At 40.7% G+C, this 18,743-nt stretch overlaps 1 protein-coding gene across 2 annotated transcripts in view; it reads left to right on the forward strand.

Annotated features, from left to right (window-relative positions):
* Positions 1-18,743, forward strand: part of PCDH15 (protocadherin related 15) — a 648,893-nt gene that overhangs the window by 588,916 nt on the left and 41,234 nt on the right. For both annotated transcript variants that reach the window (XM_042459844.1, XM_042459843.1), the window contains one exon: positions 10,063-10,239. In XM_042459844.1, coding sequence (XP_042315778.1) covers positions 10,063-10,239 — 177 coding nt within the window. The remainder of the gene's footprint in view (positions 1-10,062; positions 10,240-18,743) is intronic.

The raw sequence follows: 18,743 nt of genomic DNA on the forward strand, positions 1-18,743 counted from the left end.
TGGCAGTTTTAAGGAGTTGAACTTCTCTGCCTGAGAATTCTAAATACCCCTCCTTAAAACTGCCAGTCCCAGCATGCAACAGGAGGCAGCTAGAGGAGTCACACTGGAATAGTACCTCTTTAAGAGCTCATCTGATAAACACCATAGATACTGGTGATGATGATGGTGGTGGTGGTGGTATTAATATCAGCAAGCCTCTGAGGTGATTTTTACAAACTCATGTGCAGTGAAGAAAAACCAAAGTCCCTTGACCAAGTACACACTTCTAAGAAGTACAGTTGAACCCAAGGGCAAATCACTTCTTGTTAAACCACCTTGACATATTCAGTATGCATAACTATGTGAACCCATGTTCAGTGTGAAACCCAAAGAGTTTGGTTATGTAATAAGCCTCTGAAATATGCAAGAGATTGCCATGTTAAGTAAAGCCATGTTCAATGCCCAAATGTGCTGTAGTGTGTTTTGGGATGGGGAGGGGGATGGTTTGGCCAGAAAGAGAAGTACATTTGTGCCATCTGTCTAGGAATAATGCCCAAAAGTCCTCTACTTTGATCATGCCTAAGAAACATGCATTTATATTAACATTTTTTTAAAAACCATCCAATTTTTTCACGTGCTCTCCATTTTTTAAAAAAAAAAGTCCTACATTTGAAAATTTTGTCCTACATTTGTCCCGGTTTGGAGGTCCTGACTTATGGCAACCCTAGTCCTGAGCGTCTTCTGAGTTTGTATGATTCACAATAGCCTACCTCAGCTTTTTGTCCAGCCATTTAACCTGAGGGAAGCGTGTACAAAGAGTATAGAAAAGGTCTCCATGTAAACTCTAGCTCAGCGAGGAAGCTTTCTTGACTTTAGCTTTTGAACAGTGTTCTCCATGTATGATGTTCTGGTTTACAGTGTAGTTTCTGATTTTGTGCTATTGGGAACTTCTGAGTCGTCTTCAAGGGCAAGCCCCACATAGAGTATTCTAGCCATGAAGTTATCAGTGCATAGCTGTTGTGGCTAATTTATTTCTAGATCAACTGAAGCTTTCAAGTAATCTTCAAGAGCGGTCTCGCCTAGAGTGCATTGCATTAGACAAATCAGGGACCAGTACTTGGGTTAATGAGGCTGTTCAAAAAGAAAGTATCTTCCGGGGCCTCCACTGTCAGGAATGGATCTAAAGACACACCCCAGTTGCCTGTCAGTGGGGAAAATAGCCAATCTGGGCAGATCACATATCCAGTCCCTGGACCCCCAAACCACCAATCTGTATCATTGTTGTTGTATGCCTTCAAGTAATTTCTGACTTATTGTGACCCTAAGGCAAGCCTATCACAGGGTTTTCTTGGCAAGATCTGTTCAGTGGGAATTTGCCCCCCTCTGAGGTTGAAAGAGTGTGACCTGCCCAAGACTATCAAGTGGGGTTCCCTGGTCTCCAATTGAACCCTAGTCTCCAGAGTCATTGTCCACACTCAAACCACTATACAACACTGGTTCTCCCAATCCACATAGCCTCTTATCAGGATTCAACTTCAAAGATGACCCTCATCCAGGCCATTGAAGTATCAAGGCACTGGCTCAACATCAGCACAGCCCTAGCTAAACACAATAAGATGAGATAGAACTGTGTAATATCAGTGTGCTGATGGCACTCAACCCCCATGGTCTTAATGGCCTCACCTAGTGACTGTTGTATAGAATCTGTATTACAGATGTTGAACAGCGTGAGACAAGACATAACTCTTTGTTACTCCACAGCTTATTAGTGACTAAGCTGGATAGGAGTTCTTCAGTGCCATTCTCTAGAATTCACCCTATAGATAGAAGTGGAGCCACCTTTATAAACTGCCTCCTAATTCAATCTGACGTAGATGGGCAAGTAGGATACTGTGATCTGGTACTGAAGATCACTGACAAATTCAAGAAGATAAACATGGTAGCACTCCCTTATCTTTTATCCAGAGTAAGTCATCAGTCAGGGCAGCCAAGGTTGTTTCAGTAACATAGCCTGTTCTGAAACTAGGCTGAAATGGGTCCAAATAATTCGTTTTCTTCAAGAACACCTAAAGTTGTTCAAATGCCAAACACTTAAGTACTTTTACCAAAAGGGGGACATTGAAGACAGAGATTTACACAAAACAGCTTCCACTAATTTTCAGTGAAATGTAAATTGCTGTATAGGTTTGTTTGTTTGTTTACTATCTCCTGCCTTTCCCCCAGCATAAGATCTGCAGAAAGCCAGTGACTGTGGCAGAAACTGAAAGAGGTTTCAGCAAACCAGTTTCATACATAAAAATCCAGACTTTTTTTAATGGGAGAAGGATGGTTAAGCCATCTAACTGTCTTGTGTATAGAATGTGAAACTGCAGAATAAATTTAGTTAAGAGGGCTAATTCATTATTTTTGAAGCCCCAAAAAGCCAGAAATTTTAAAGTTAATTGGCTTAAGGGTTGTGGCCATATTGAGTCACTGTAAAAAAAAAAAATTAAGAAAAAAATTCAAGACTTTGACATGAAAATATCTTTGATGCTGGATGTTAGTATTAAAATAGTAACTTGTTTGGTTTTCAGGCTGGGTGTTATTATTAAAGTGGCAAAGGTTGGCATTTTTTCCTTTTAAAAGAAGAAATATAGCCAGTATTTCTAAATGTAGCCATAAATGTACCATTTGGAACTAGAAGAAACATTTCCCATGGTTTGTGAGACTGTAGCAGGAGGAGCTATGGTGCTGATGCAGAAAAGGAGTCGATGTTACACGTTTGTAGTGAAACACATACACACACCCCAATGATGCTAGGGCCCTGATGTGATCGGAATTAATGCCAGGAACTTAGAAGGAAATCAAAGAAAGTAGCAAGTGCATCAGGAGATTCAACATTTAGAATCTTGCTGACCTTGCAAGATAAATCTTTCAGACAGATAATTATATTTAAATAACAAAAACTCAATACACTGTGGATGTCTTTTAGAGAGACTGAATGTAGTCTAAGATTCATTACAATTTGGGCAAGAAAAAAAGTACCACTCTGTTCAAAACTATCTTCACAATTCCCCTCACCCCCGCTTCCTTCTTATAGTAGCAGCTCCAAGCCAAGAAAGCCAAGCAAACATTAAAGGAAAGTGCTCTCAGCTTACAGTTCCCACATATTGAAACTGATCCTCAGTGATTAATGAAGTGAAATCTTCATTAATCCAATTAGACCTGATAAAACCAATTAAACCTGATAATGCTTACTTTAAGGTTTTATGGTTTTGTTTGTTATTTCTATGCCAAAAACTATTTTATTCATTCTTCAGCAAAGTAACAATAAATTAGTCCCCATGAAAGGTAAACTGTGGTCAGCATCTTTGAGAGATGTACTATTCAGAATACTTACTACAAAAACATCTGTGATGACTTTGCCCCTTTTTTCCAATATAGATCAGTAGCTTCAGGAGTGTGGCCAAATTTTTGAATCTCTTTTTGGCTCTTGTTCTGCTAGTATAAAATATAGACTTAAGAAGGCTCCACTAAAGAAATGAAACTATGTCTTTGCCACAATTGATTTTACACCACATACATAAGGCATTATCATAATTGATCATAATTATTATAATTGGACCTATTTTTCAAAGCAATGTGCAAAATCAAAGAAAAGTTAAAACTCAAGATGTACAGAACAGCACTCAAGAGTAAGAGTAACATTACAGACATACAGATCATTCACAGAGAGTGCATCTACACTGCAGAAATAATGCAGTTTGACTCACTTTAAGTGCCATAGCTCCATCCTATGGAATCCTGGGATTTGTAGTTTTACAAGGTATTTAGCTTTCTCTCTGGTGTCTCACAAAACTACAAATCCTAGGATTCTGTAGGATGGAACCATGTAGTGTCAAACTGCATGATTTCTACAGTGTTGATGCACACAGAGTTAAAGATTCAGCCAGTTTCAAAAAGAACACTCAGTACAAAGACTAACAGACTGTCTTTCACCAGAAATGGACCAAAATTTAAGACCAAATGATTTTAGGGGAGTATCCATCCTCCAGAACAATAAAAAAACAAAATTTATAATAATAAATGAGCCACAAAATGGTGCAATTATAGGAGGAGAAAACTGCTACTTATAACTAATTATGTCACAGGAGAGTCCACTAATTCGAGGCGCTTGTTTAACATTCCAGGCAGCAAGTGAAATAGCAATAAAGGTGCAATTTCTGTAATGCAAAATATACTGTGCTTTGTGTGCTGAGCAATTACAGGGTCCCTCAACAGCAAAGTGCAAACTTGAGGGAAGAGATAGGGAATGTATGTAGAATCAAATGGCTAACAAATACAGCTTAGTTGTACACAAAGCTAGTTATATCAAACTGTCTCTAGACAGTGTCCCCACCTTGAAGTTTATATCTCCATCAGTCAGTGCAGTACTTTGCATAATCCTGGTGAGCCAAGGGGACAATGCCAAGGGGACAGTGGGGATGAAATACCCAAATTCCATGCTGTTAAACAGTAGTGTACTCAATTATTACAGACCTAGGACATTATTGCACAAGCCTTGGTCCCGCCTCACTCCTGCTACAATCATATTATTTAAAAAACTCAAAAACATACTGTATATATTCGACTATAAACCAACCTCACATATAAATTGAGGGCACGTTTTGGGGCCAAAATTATGGATTTTGCCATGACCCATGGATAAGTCGAGGGTAAAACTAGGAGACTCCTTCAGTGTGGGTATGTGTGCATGTGACAAGACTTTTTTGCTTCAGCATTTCAGCATTCATTGCAGCCTTCACTCCCAGACAGAGGTAGCATGGGCAGCATGCTGTTTGCAACCAATCACCCAAAACTCTTTCTGTTTGGCTTAAACTTTGTGTTCATAGGAATTTGCTGCTCCCCAAATGATTCAGGGACGCTGGAGGCGAGGGGATGATTCCCTGACATTTAGGAAGTGCATCAGGCTGTCACACACACACATGCTTCATAAAAGTTTTAGCAGCATTTTAGCAGCGTTTTAGCAGTACCTACCCCGCGGTAAGTGCAGGTCTGAAAATCATCTGAGAAAGAAATTATTCTCCTCACCGCATGGAAAAATCTCAAAGATTACCACATTGACCCGTAAATAAGTCAACCTGCGATTTTGGAGTCAATTTTTGGCATAATTTTTTTTTTTTTTTTTTTACTTATAGAAGCCATTGAAATCCACAAACATCTGGATAATTTCAACCAGAAAGAAGAAACCCTCAAAGTGAACAAAATTTGGCTACCAGTCCTGAGGAGTAGCAAAATGACTCAGCAAATGCAAATGGGAAACCATTCAGAGTCAGGGGCTTTCCCAGCACATAATGATCACCAATTAGCAGACACTAATCCTCTTTTGCATTAACCTCCCAGCCTGAGGCCTGCCATCAGCACAGAACAATACACATGCAAATCACTCCCTCATTCCCAGGCTCACACAGTATATATAGACCCACTTTTTCCAGGCAAGCATTCTCTGAAGATGCCAGCCACAGATACTGGCGAAACGTCAGGAAGAAACTCTTCTAGAACATGGCCACATAGCCCAAAAAACCCACAAAAAACTATGGATGCCGGCCATGAAAGCCTTCAACTTCACATTTCTCAACACTCTTCTCCAGCATCACATTTCAAATGTGTTGATTTTCTTTCTATTCGCTTTTTTCACTGCCCAGCTATCACATCCATACATGGTGATAGGAAATACAATGGCTTGGACTATCCTTGCTTTGTTGTTCAATTTGATATTTTTGCACTTAAATATATTAATTCGTTCTTTCATATCTGCCCTTCCCAATTCTATTCTTCTGATTTCCTGCCTGCTGTCCCCATTCTGATTAGTGGTTGAGCTAAGAATGAAAACTGAATAATTCTTCTGATAGTTGACTGTTTTCTTGATAGAGTCTCATTCTGTTGAGGTACCCTTTGTGTTGAGGACAAGAAACACTGTCAATACACTTTACATCCCTAATATTTCCATTGTTTTAACATTTAGAAGTTATTTTACAGCTGTCTGTGACTTTTACAGTTTGCAGTGTCACTACACACTGTGATATTTCTTGGGGTTTTGCAAACCTATTTTTAAACGAAAATTTATTATCTTCAAATCCTTACCCGACATTCGTATGCCCAGCCTCTGATCCTCTACTGGGACTCCAGCATTGTGAAGATCTTGAAGCAAATCTCAATATACAGTGTTAGGGCTTTGTTGGGTCTATTATAATAATCCCTCTGTAAATTTCAGTTTTCAGTGCTAGGGAAAAAAAACATATTTCAGTCTAATGAAACATTAATACTCCCACTGAGCTTTCGGTTTTCCAAGAATGAACAAATCGTGATGGCCTTGTTGTTGGATGAGTCAGATCTAGTCTATACTGTTACCATGGAGATAGGTATCCCTGTGGCAAATTTTGCACAATCATATTCACATGCACGCCTAGCCCATTGGTGAAGCTGAATTCACTCAGTGAATTGAAGTCCCTGTACATCTCTACTGGCAGCCACTATTTGCTGCTGAAAACTACTTTCTTATATTTGTACAGTACCCAACTTTACCATTGAAAACTAAGGATCCTGAGAGATGGCTAACCAAAATTTAAGCAATAAACACAATTAAAACCATCACAAAAATGAAACAATTTAAGAGGCCATCTTAGGAAAGAAATGTATTTCCATATGTTCTTAATAGCAATGAAACAGAACCTGGCCATAGTTCCAAGAGGAGTAAAATAAGATTTTTTTAAAAAAAGGCAAGAAAAACATAATGTGTTGCCTCAGTCCTGTAGAAAACAACAATATAAACCAGGAAAGTGACAAAGCAACGGGAGGGGAATTCCCTTTCACACTTGAGGGCAGAACGCACGGGCAAAAAGGCCTGTGTTCCCCCTGTCTTGGCATTGTCCTGTATGGATGATGCAAGTCAGTAGCCCCAGACTGGGATTGGCCAGATGGGATGCTGATCAAGTGGCTTGGCCCAACCCTTGCCCAAAAGAACCTTAGCACCCTCTTTTTTAAACCATCTATTTGTGGCAACGTTTGCTAGAAACTCCGCCACAACAGCTGGCAGACCACATGGCCGCATGTCCCTTACCTGCCACCTACGTGTTCCCTCTGAAAGCACCAGTCTCAGCCTGTGATGTTGGAAGGGCACACCTGGCCATGTGGGTGAAGCCAGGTGATCTGTTTCTGCTGCAGCAGTGGCATTTAGAGGGGACGCAGTAGCAAATAAGGTTTATGTGACAGCAGGGGCTCCATGGGGCAGAAGCAGGTAGGTGTGGGAATACTTACCCATCACTGCACCAGTCTGGAGACAGGAATGGGCTGGAACCACATACAAGATACCACCGAGTTGGCCATGGTATCCTACCCATGTATATAGCCCTCAGTTTCCAAAAAGAAGTGGGAAAGAGAGAGAATATGGGGAGAGAGGGAGTGAGAGAAAGAGAGAGATGGAAGTTAACAAGAAACAAAGTGCCACAGTCTGGGTACCACAATAGAGAAAGTCCTGTCTCCATACTCAACTAATCTGCAGATGCATTTACACTGTAGAAATAATGCAGTTTGACACCACTATAATTGCCATGGCCCCATCCTACAGAATCCTTGGATTTGTAATTTTGTGAGGAACCAGCACTTTTTGGCAGAGGAGCCTAAAGACTTTGTAAACTACAAATCCCCACTAGTCCATAGGATGGAGCAAAAGCACTTAATGTCATTCAAATTGCATTATTTCTACAATGTAGAACACCCTAACCTAAGATAAAACAGAAAACTGATGCAGTGGACAGTTTTATACAAGTAAAAGGATTATTACTTGGAAAAATGGATGCAGTTTGTTTCTCACACACCCCTAATTCTAACCAAAATGTCATTTTAATGGCATTACAAACAGAATGGGAAAAAGAGAGAACAACAAACTTTGAAATGCTTATTTAACTCTGAGTTTAAATATTTACAAATTAACCATCTGTGAAGGCTATATTACTAAGATGTTAAATATTACACCTGTTCCTCAAATTTTCAAATAACTATTCTCACATCATTGTGTTCCTGATTTCCATATCATTAGTTAATTATAATTAAACCACTTAGATTAACAGTGATTATGACAATTTTGTGCTCATATTTATTCCTAGTCAATAACATTTGAATATTGAATAATGTGTTACATGGGATAGAACTGGTGAGGGGAAAAAATGGAATTATAATCCTTTCTTGAAATTGATACAACTGAGAAACTATCACACAATAATCTGCGTACCTAAAGCTTAGTTAAGTGGAATGTTTATAAATATTTGTACTTAGCTTAATAAGAAAATCTTTTAATTCAGTTTATCAAGATATCACCAAGAGCAAAGTATACCAAAGTATGCCAAAATGAGTGATCTGGAAATGAATCATTCACCTGTTACAGATTGCCAAAATAAAGCTGCTTCGGGTCTCTTTGCAGGTATGCTATTTAAATGATGCCTGGGTCCTAAGAGTCCGGAGGTCGCACCAAAGCCACACTCCATTCCTAAACACTGCAGTGCAGCTTTTGGTGCAGCTTCCGGATTCTTAGGATGCATGCATCATTTAAACAGCATACTCCAAAAAGACCCGAAGCAGCTTTATTTTGGCAGTCTGTAACAGGCCATACAGTGTAGGTTGTAAGGAATTTATTTCATATACAAATAAATTGCAGTTGTGCAATGCATATAAAATATATTTTCAATGATGTATGTTGTTATATGCCATCAAGTTGACTAGACTTATGGGGAGCCAATAAATAAGAGACTTCTAAAAGCTTCTGGCTGTTGGGGCATTTTGTGCTCATAAATGGACTAGGGTCTGCAGGAAATAGAAGACGCGCAACATCTGTACCTAGTAAAGGGCTGTTATGTAGCAGAGTCAGCAAAGGGACAGATGTGCATTTGGGCCCAAAACTAATCAGGATTGATACATGTAGACAGGGTGCCACCATTTTGACATACTGAGTACGTCCTAGGGTTAGAGAGCATCTGAAAAGGATGCTCCCAGGCAACCCTACCACGTACCCAGTATGTGCTTAATGGCCCGTTTGTATAGGGCCTATAAAACCATAAGTATAACAATAATCTTTGAATATAACTATAGAGAGAAAGAGATAGAGCTGTAGTTAGTGTTTTATATTTCATTAATTTTGTATAATTATAATGGGGAACTATGGAGTAACATGCATGGTGAAACTGGGGGGTGGAGAGGCAACAAGATGGAGGTGAAACCATTGAGTGGTTTGGAGAAAAAGAAATAATACATTATGCCATAAACTGAGACAAAAAAAAAGAGGTTAACAGAAGCCCATCTTTGGGAAGTATTCATACTGAATACCTTTTAAGAGTCCTAAGAATGTAGATGCCTACTCAGATATTATTTGACTGTGTATGCCTCTTTCCATTAGTAGATTTTATTCATTAGATCCAATGTTTGTGAGCTGTGTTTGTATGCCCCTATGTTGTGTATTCTTTTAGCAGCAACATTTAGGCAATATTTCAGTGGTTTGAATGTTTGTATATAGTGTCTCTGGTTTAACAGCAAGTCTTTTTCTTATTTTTATTGTCCCATGATAAAACTGTCAGCTCAGCACTTCATTTTTCCTCAGTAGAGTAAAGCTTACTTTAACTTCATAGGTCTCTCAGATGTACTGCTACCTGCTCTATTAGTCCATTCTACATGTACCTATGAAATATTCCATTGCATCTCAGGACAGGCATATTTTGTATGTGAGAATTTATTAGTTTTCTATGAAGAGGTGAAACTCACTATATAATGCTAACAGTTTTATTTGTAAAATACCATTCCAATTTCCCCATAGTCATTTAAAACTCAAATGCTATCATAAATACAAAGAAGTATAGTTCAGTTGTACAGTACTTGAGAACTGTTCCTGTGATGCTACACTTTTCCAGGGGAATTGTAAGTTTTAAGAAGCTCTTTTTTTACCCGCAGTGTTTTAAGGCCTATGTGTTTTTACACCACCAAGAGATCTAACCTTTTGCCTAACTAAAGACATGCCAATATATCCCAAAATATGTATTTGCTGTGCTTTGTTATCAGGATTTTGGAACGCTATATTCAAGATCAGATTCCTGGTGCAAAGGTTGTGGTAGAATCCATTGGTGCTCGCAGATTTGGAGATGGCTACTCAGAAGAAGATTATTTGAAATCTGATCTTATGATCTACGCAATTGACCCTCAAACAAACCGTGCTATAATGAGGAATGAGCTTTTCAAGTATGTATTTAATGTTAATGCAGCAGCATTCTAAATATCTAATTTGCAAAAAGATAAGTTCTATTTATACTCACTAGCTATGCTTTCATACTTCTCTTTGTGTTGATCACACTGATAATCAAAAGTAGGGGGTTTGTTTTCTTTCTGTGTCACAGGGAGATCCATACAAATAGGGAATATGAAAGTTTTAAGTTCCCACACAACAGCAATTGTCTTTAATTTGTCTCTGGATGCATGTACACAGGCCAAATAAAAAGGTCTCACCTAGTTTTCACAATGAGCTGCTCAAATGACATGTGGGATTATAGGGAGTGAATCTGGCCCTTTTCATTGCCTCAAGGCTTTAATCCAGAAGGGGAAAGTGGGGGATTTATCCCATTTTTGAGAGGAAAATCTTGTGTGTGTGTGTGTGTGTGTGTGTGTGTATTGCTCAATAGTAATGTTGGTGTGAGACTGAGGGGGAGGAGTTCAGAAATATGTTCATTTGCACATGTAGTCTTGCATACTGCTATTTGTCAAACCAGGGTGTGTTGAAAAGAGAGGACTGTGTAAACAGATCACTTGAATTCATCTCAACTGGCCCTCTGACACTAACATTAGTGTCAGACTGTATTTGAACAACTGTATTTTGTCTTAATAAGCCAAAATATAAATTACTTTTTTAGCCATGCACACAGCCACATCATAATATGCTAAACAAACTAAGGTGCCCCAATTAACTTAGTTTCCTATTTCATCCAAACTTGAAAAATGTGCCAAACAGCTTAAGATCAAATCTTATGATCAAATCTTACTTTGAAGTTGAATTAATTTCCCAGTCATTTATTAGCTATAAGCCTAAATCCTGCTGTTGTTATTGGTGTTTTATATCCTGCTTTTTCCCAAGCCCTGGGATTCAAGGCATCTTACCAAAGTTAAAACAGATGCAGGCCTGAAACAGATAGGCCAAATGAAGTGGCTTCTGGTTGCTTTGGAGGTGTGGCGTTCAAATGATGCACGCCTCTAAAGCAGCTCAAACCTGCAACAAAGCTGCACTCCATTACTTTGGGCCAGAACAAAAAGGATCTGGGATAATCCAGCTTCTGCTGGCATGGGTTGGGCTGTAGCCTGCTGTAAAAGTGGGCTGTGCGGTCAGCGCAGTCCCAATCCAGTGCTGGCTAGAACGTACTTGGGTCGCTTCTTCCTGCTTGTTTAAATTGTCAATAGAAATAAATGTATTCTGCATATGAGAGCACCTACAGATGGGGCAGGGGGATCTCTGGAAGTCCCAGTTATCTTCCTACATAAATCAAATTTATTTTGGAAATCCATATGATGTTTTCCCCATTCTGAAGTATTTCCTGGGGGCTTCCAGCATTGTCAAAGACTTTTTGTTCCCACTCCACAAATCAATTAAAGTAACATACTCTTTTCAAAATGAAATGCATCATTACTTACCAATGTATTTGTGCTGTCTGAAGCAGTAAAGATGTCCACTGCCAAGTAGACTAGGGTGTTATACAGAGAACTACTTTGTGCTGGCCTGTGTGCAGGGTGAGGGCTGAGCATCCACATGCTCCAAGCCCTCAGTGCACCGCCTGTGCACCATTTTGGCATGTACCCTTCTAGACGGCATGCACCATGATGACACAGAGGCAGCACAGTGCCCAAACGGTGCAGCGCAAAAGGGCATCATGGTGCGGCAGCACACCTATGATGCCCTTTCCAGGGTGCAAGAAGAAACTGCTTAGGGCAGATTCCTCTTGTGTTCTGCGAAGGCCAGATTGGTGCCACTCTGTGCGGTTGCCCCAGCACTGATCCAGGACAAAAAGGGGCAGCGTCTCACCCCCCATGTGTAGAGACCCACAATTACCATTTCCATAACATATATTCAAGAGAGATCATGTCAGGGAAAGAGGAATGCTAGCACTTAAACATAAACATCCAAACAATTATACCTTTATTGGGCCAACCAAAATGCACAGTTGCAAGCTTTCGAAGTGACACTAGCTTCTTCATCAGGCAAACAGGAGAAAGAAATGGAAGATGTTAGTCATAGGCCTGACACTTTCTGTTTCTGGTCTTAGTTCAGATGGTAGAGAGGGCTATAAGCAGGCTGCCACCTCCCATTTTGACCATGTGGTCAGGGGTAGATTTTCAAATTCAAGGAAATTTAATGTCCATTTGCAATTCAAAGAAGATGTTTCCTTGGAATCCAGCATGTTCCCCCTTCTTCTCCTCCAATGTCCCCACCATCAGCCTTGGGTCATCTTTTATTTAACTACAAAGATTGTAGGTATGGATATCTCCTCATGAGTAAGCAAGCCAGCTATTGAATGATGGGAGGAAAAGGAAGACTAAAAACAAATGAGACACTCAGCCAGGAGTGGAGAAGAGGGAGGGTGGCCCAATCCAACCTCTCACCACTGAACTCACGGCTGAACATACTGAATTTAAAAAGAACAATATAGCAACACTTACTAAGCTTGACAGAATCTGCCAACCCTGACCACTAAAAATTCCTCCTGCCCCTCATATCACACCGAAACAACCTCTGAGCACAGGCCACACACAGGATTATCTGGATTATCTAGGACATTTCGGGGTAAAAGGTGTGCTTTTTAAAATTGGACTAAACCCCTCTTAACCACATTCCCTGCAAATCTTCAAGAATGTCATATAAATTGATCTCAGTGACTATGGGGCAAATATGGGGTTTTTCAGCACTGTAGACAAGTCCTATAACCAATTGGGGGCACAATTGCATCACAGATGGAAACTGAATGCTCTTTCATCTGTAAAAAATCACAAATCGGGGGGAAAGGTTATAACATAACATTTCTCCTAACCTAGTTGTATTTGTAATATTTGTTTGAAAGGACATTCATTCACCTCTGCCTCTAGCCTCATCATATAATGGTACAACTGGGCTCAAGTTTGCTTCTTCATCTGAAAACTAGGTCATATAAATTAACACTGGGTACAGTGGATGTCCATGATTATTGATCTTCACCCATATGAATGCTGAGAATCCTAGATAAATGTTGCGTTCAAAGTGTTGTCCCTATATATCTGCCTAATCAACATTTTGAACGTACACAGTAACGGGTAACGTTTAGATAAGTGTTTCTCCATTTTTAGGAATTCACAAACTTTTCCTGGAATTTAGAACAAATACTGTATTTTCTGGCGTATAAGACTACTTTTTAACCCAGGAAAATCTTCTCAAAAGTCAGGGGTCATCTTATACGCCTGGTGTCGCCTTATAGGGCAAGACTGGATAATCTGAGGTTGCTGCATATGGTGGGGGGAGCTCAAAAACGGCCGTGGGCAGCTACCACTCTGATAGTCTTGGAGACAGGGAGGGCTGGGCAGGCAGGGAGAGCTGACCAGTCCAAGCAAGCTTTGTATACAACAAGGTTTCCTGCTAAGTCCCTGCATGTCATAAGCATTTGAATTAAAATTACCATATTGAAATCAAATCTGATTTTTAAAATTTTTTATTTGGTGTGCATTGGAAGAGGGGTAGTCTTATATGGCGAGTATGTCCCAAACTCTATATTTTAACTGGAAAAGTTGGGGGTCGTCTTATACGCCCAGTCGTCTTATATGCCGGAAAATACGGTATATAATGTTCACTGCAAACATCAATGTTCTATCATCATTTGTAAAGACTCCTTACTTTTTTTAGCCCAGTTCCCTGGCCTATTACATCTGTTGCTCTGTATCTATGGGAGAGGGGTATAATTATTCTTTCTCCAAATGTATTGATGTCTGCTACTGCTTTGCATGTTATACCTCTCATCTTCTAAGGAGAACCAGTCCACAGAACTCTGTGATGGAATGAGACACTCTGTCAGTCATGTGTCCAAGAAGCAAATACCTATGGACTAGCTCATGAATTGTGATTCAGTGGAGGGATCTTATTCCCCTGCGTTCCGAACTACGTGTAGATGAATTACAGCACAAGTGAGATAGAAAAGCAAATGGATGTTGAAGAGTGCAGTACATAGCCACATTGATGGATGGAGAGAGAGGTTAGAAATAGTTACTGGACAAGAGAGTGAGAAATTCACTTTGCAATCCAATATAATATAGACAGGTAGCAAGTATACAGAATGACAGTGACAAATGTCCCTACAAAGAAGAAAAAACAAGAAAACATTAACTTTCCTTTATTGCTCCTAACCTCTTGGTTATTGTTCCCACCCCCAAAATAACAAAAGAAAGAACAACCTGCATTCCATTGCATTTACAATAAGTAGTTTGGACATTATCAGTTTCATTGCCACAGCTATCACTTCAAACAGGAGCTAGATGCACGCGTGGCAAGTCATTTAAATCTGCATTGTGCCAGTGCAATATTTTTAGGCAAGGTGATTATACCAATGAACATTTTAGCCAGCCTTGTGTTGTTTCAGGCAGTCAGGTAAACTGCTAGCTTATACATCATGATACAAGTTTTTGAATTTCCATTTTCTAATTCACTATTGTACAATGGCTGAGCACAAGCCCATAACACTGGTTCCTATATTGTCAAGGGTGAGTGGGAACAGAAAAAAGGAGATAAAATACAGAACAGTGATGAAGCAAAAGCCTAGCCTGGTCTCTCTGCTCATTCATTACAACCGACCTTCCATATCGATAGATTCTTCATCCACAGTCAACCATCCATGGCTTCAAAATATTCAAAAGAAAATTCCAAAAAAGCAAACCTTAATTGTGACATTTTATATAAGGGACACTATTTAACTATATCTTTATATAATGGAACTTGAACATCCATGGATTTTGATGTTCACAGGGGACCGTTGAACCAAATTCCACTAGATACCAAGAGTCCATTGCATTTTAACCTCTTTCAGAAAATCTGAGTACAGCTAGTTTCTGACATAACAATGGAACAGTAAAGCCTCACCTGTGCAATAGTGCAAATCACTTTCTGTAAGTAGAATCAGGAATGCCCTATGACCATATAGCACCATAATTATTGTTTAAAATGTCACATACATTAATTGCTCAAGACAAGAAAAGCTTCAGGGGCAACTCTTTTCTAACACTTTACAGTTACATGCTGACAGCCATGTTTTGCTTTTGAACTTTGACAATTTATCCCATCTTTATTATCCCTCCATTATTTCCTATGCAGCATAACTAAAGGGGAGAGAAATAACTAAAAATATTCTCCCAAATGCTAGCATTCCATTTATTATTGAGCAGCCAAACCCCAACAGTTTCATTTCATTTTCAAGGGAAATGTGAGTTTGTAGTCTAATAAGTAGCCTAACAATTGTGTTCCTGCATGGCAGGGGGTTGGACTAGATGGCCCTGGTGGTCTCTTTCAACTCTATGATTCTATGATTCTAAGTAACTAGATAATGATTAAAAGTCTTCTCAATTTCAATTGGGCTCACTTCTGAGAAGGCATGCTCAGGCTTTCAGCCTAAACAATACATTGGGGCCATTCACACTACGTTATAAACTGATTTGCAAATCAATTTAAATAAGGGTTGCTCACACTTGAATGGGGGTTTTCTAACCCAAATTGGAGTGGGCCCATGTCAAATCCCCTTTAACATGACTTTTCAGATATTGAGTTTTTCCCTGTTTCTTTCCTCCCAAAAAACGGGTTTTATCAGGGTGCTGCCAATGGGAACTTGCTCCCAAGCAAATTCAGGGCTTCCTGAAGGGAAGATCAATGGGCAGAGGGGGCAGAACATGCCTATCCCATCTACAAAGTGGCAAACACCATTTTTGTACTTGCAATTAGTTGCCAGCTCTGAATGTATTCAAATTTCCCACTGATGTATCCTTTAAACAAGCACTCAGCTATTTTTCTTTTCTGCTCTTTTCCCCCAATGATGCCATTGCTAGATGTTCAGACCTCACCAAAGCCAGGGAAGGGAGTATCTTTTGGGAACATGTGGGGTTTTTTAATTAATTTATTTTTTTGACAGACTGTGTGATCCATTGCGTTTGCGTGACTTTCAAGTGGTGTGATTCATTCTCTGAGTGTTAATTCCTCCCTCCCACTGGCTACCATATAACTCTGCTGTTTCCATTTATTGCTGTTTTTGTGTTCCTCAACTATGTCATTGCAAGGAGGAGTGGATGGGTAGGGAGGGCTGGAAGGAAAGAGGAGGGAGGAGAAAGAACGGAAGGAGGAAGGGATGGATGGAAGAGCCTTCACCAGCCAGCCTTGGTGCCCCCCCATCCCTCCCAGGGGCTCGAAGGAGATCAGATGCTCTCACTTCTGCCAGTTCTATGGGGTCTTCTCTTTCTCCTCCTCTTCTTCCCAAAGGAGGAAACAGACAGACAGACAGACAGAGCCAGGGAGCTCAACCAGCAGTAGCAAGGGCTCCTGCCATGCCCAGCCTTTCCTTTTTGCCTTTTCTCTCTATTGTTTGGCACTGCTTTTGCTTCCTTTTGTGCCTCTCACACACCTCTTCTCACATTTCCACCACATCACCCCCACAATACACACCCACACACCCCATCACTTGTTTATTTGACATGAGAGCCTCTCCCTGTCCCCCACACACAGACATACCCACACCATGTCAGTTCACAACCCCAGACACACACACACAAAAAGCCCTTCCAAGTGGGCAGAGGTGACAGCTCAGGGTTGCGGAGTGGAAAGAAACGGTTCCCCATCATCATCATCATCATCATCACCATCCCAGATCCTGTCACCACCAAGGAGGAATAAGGCACAGCAAAATGGAGGACATGCCCAAATAAAAGCTAAAAGCACTCATAGAATGCATGCTTCTCAGTCAGGCTCCAAAGGGACAGCATCTGGACATTTTTTCTAGACAGGAGGATGAAATGGAGGACAGGTCCTGAGAAATGAGGATGCTCTAGTCACTCTGTCCTCATCTGGGTAACCAGATAAACGTTGTCTCTGCCGGGGGGCAGTGGAGGACATGCCCCAATAAAAGCTCATATAAATATGGAATGTGTGCTTCTTAGTCCTGCTCAAAATGGAGGACATTTTAGACACTGTTCCTGGGCAGAAATAGCAGAGTGATATGGTAGCCAGGAAGAGGGAGGAATTAACACTCGGAGGACAATGATGATAACAGAAGTGGAATGACATAGATGTGCATCATTTAATTGACAGAACAACAACAAAAAAGACTCAAACATGGGGCCCATTCACATTACCAAAAAAATCGGTTTTGAAACCGATTCAATCACGTGAAGTTCCTACTCACCCCGAATCTCACACAAGCGAATCCGGGGCTTGCACACCCGTTCCGTGTTAAATGGCCCCTAGCGCGGTTCTTTTGAAATCGGCGCAAATACCGTTTCTTTTTAAAAACCCCGGGTCCTGGGAATGAGAACTTTGGCCTCGATCACGATCGAGGCAAATTGAGGGAGGGATTTAGGTCAGAGGGTGGGCAAAGGGCAAGGCATTTCCTCCCCTCATCGGAGGGGAGGGGGAGGAGGAAAGAGCCCTGGGCAGAAGGGAGCAAGGGAAGGCATTCTTTAGGAGCCTCTTTTCCCTGCATCCCCTGCCCAAAGTCCTCTGTCGCTGGGCATTCCTTCCCTTGCAGGAGGATGAACGGAGCTCATGTCAGGCAAACTCCCCCCCCCCTTTTCAAATGCAAACAATTTCTATTCCAGAATGTATGTTTCATTTTTTACCATTTTTTTTTGAGCGCACATGCGCATGGTTTCTATTCCAGAATGTATGTTTCATTTTTAACCATTTTTTTTGAGCGCACATGCGCATGGTTTATATTCCAGAGGCAGATGGAGCCAGGCTTGCACTTGCTTTCTGCAGAGGGAGAAGCTACAAATGTTGCAAACAATCAATGTTACATTTTTACCAATTTTTTTTGAGCGAACATGCGAATGATTTGTCTTCTTGAGCAGATACAGCAAGGGAAGCAAAGGGAAAGCTAATGTTGCTTTTAAAAGCAAAAAAAAAAAAAGGCATGGCAATCCCATCCTCTGCCTGGGACAGGGGCAGATCTGACCCAAAAGCCCACAGGTTTATTAAAAGAGAGAGAGAGAGAGAGAGAGGCATCTCTCTCCCTGCTTCAGCCGCTGAAACCCCTGTGCCTGGCTCTTTAAAAAGGGAGGACACTTCCCCCGATGCCCTGCAAACGTCACCATGACGATAGCTTGATTGGCAGCGGCCAATCTACAGAATGCATTCGATTTCTGTCAAAATGCATTCGATTTCAATTTGTAGTGGGCACTTGCTAACGGAGCGATTCGGGGGAGGGGCATCCGTATCATCCCAGTTCCCTCCATGTCTTTTACCGCAGTATGAATGGGGCCATGATCAAATGTGATCCATACAGAGGATCGATTTTGAATTGTTTGGTCAGTGTGAATTCTAAGAGGGTTAAATTGCACCAGAGAGATTTGCTCGGGGTAAACATAGTGGGAACATCAATTCAGGTCAGATTCGGTATTGCATTTTCGAATGCATTATTGGATCTCCCCGGATCTACCTGGCACAATGGGCCCAAAGTAGAACAAACGTGTTTTTAACAATAGCCTAGTTT

The sequence above is a fragment of the Sceloporus undulatus genome, chromosome 3 (assembly GCF_019175285.1).
Source record: "Sceloporus undulatus isolate JIND9_A2432 ecotype Alabama chromosome 3, SceUnd_v1.1, whole genome shotgun sequence".
NCBI classification, from domain to species: Eukaryota; Metazoa; Chordata; class Lepidosauria; order Squamata; family Phrynosomatidae; genus Sceloporus; species Sceloporus undulatus.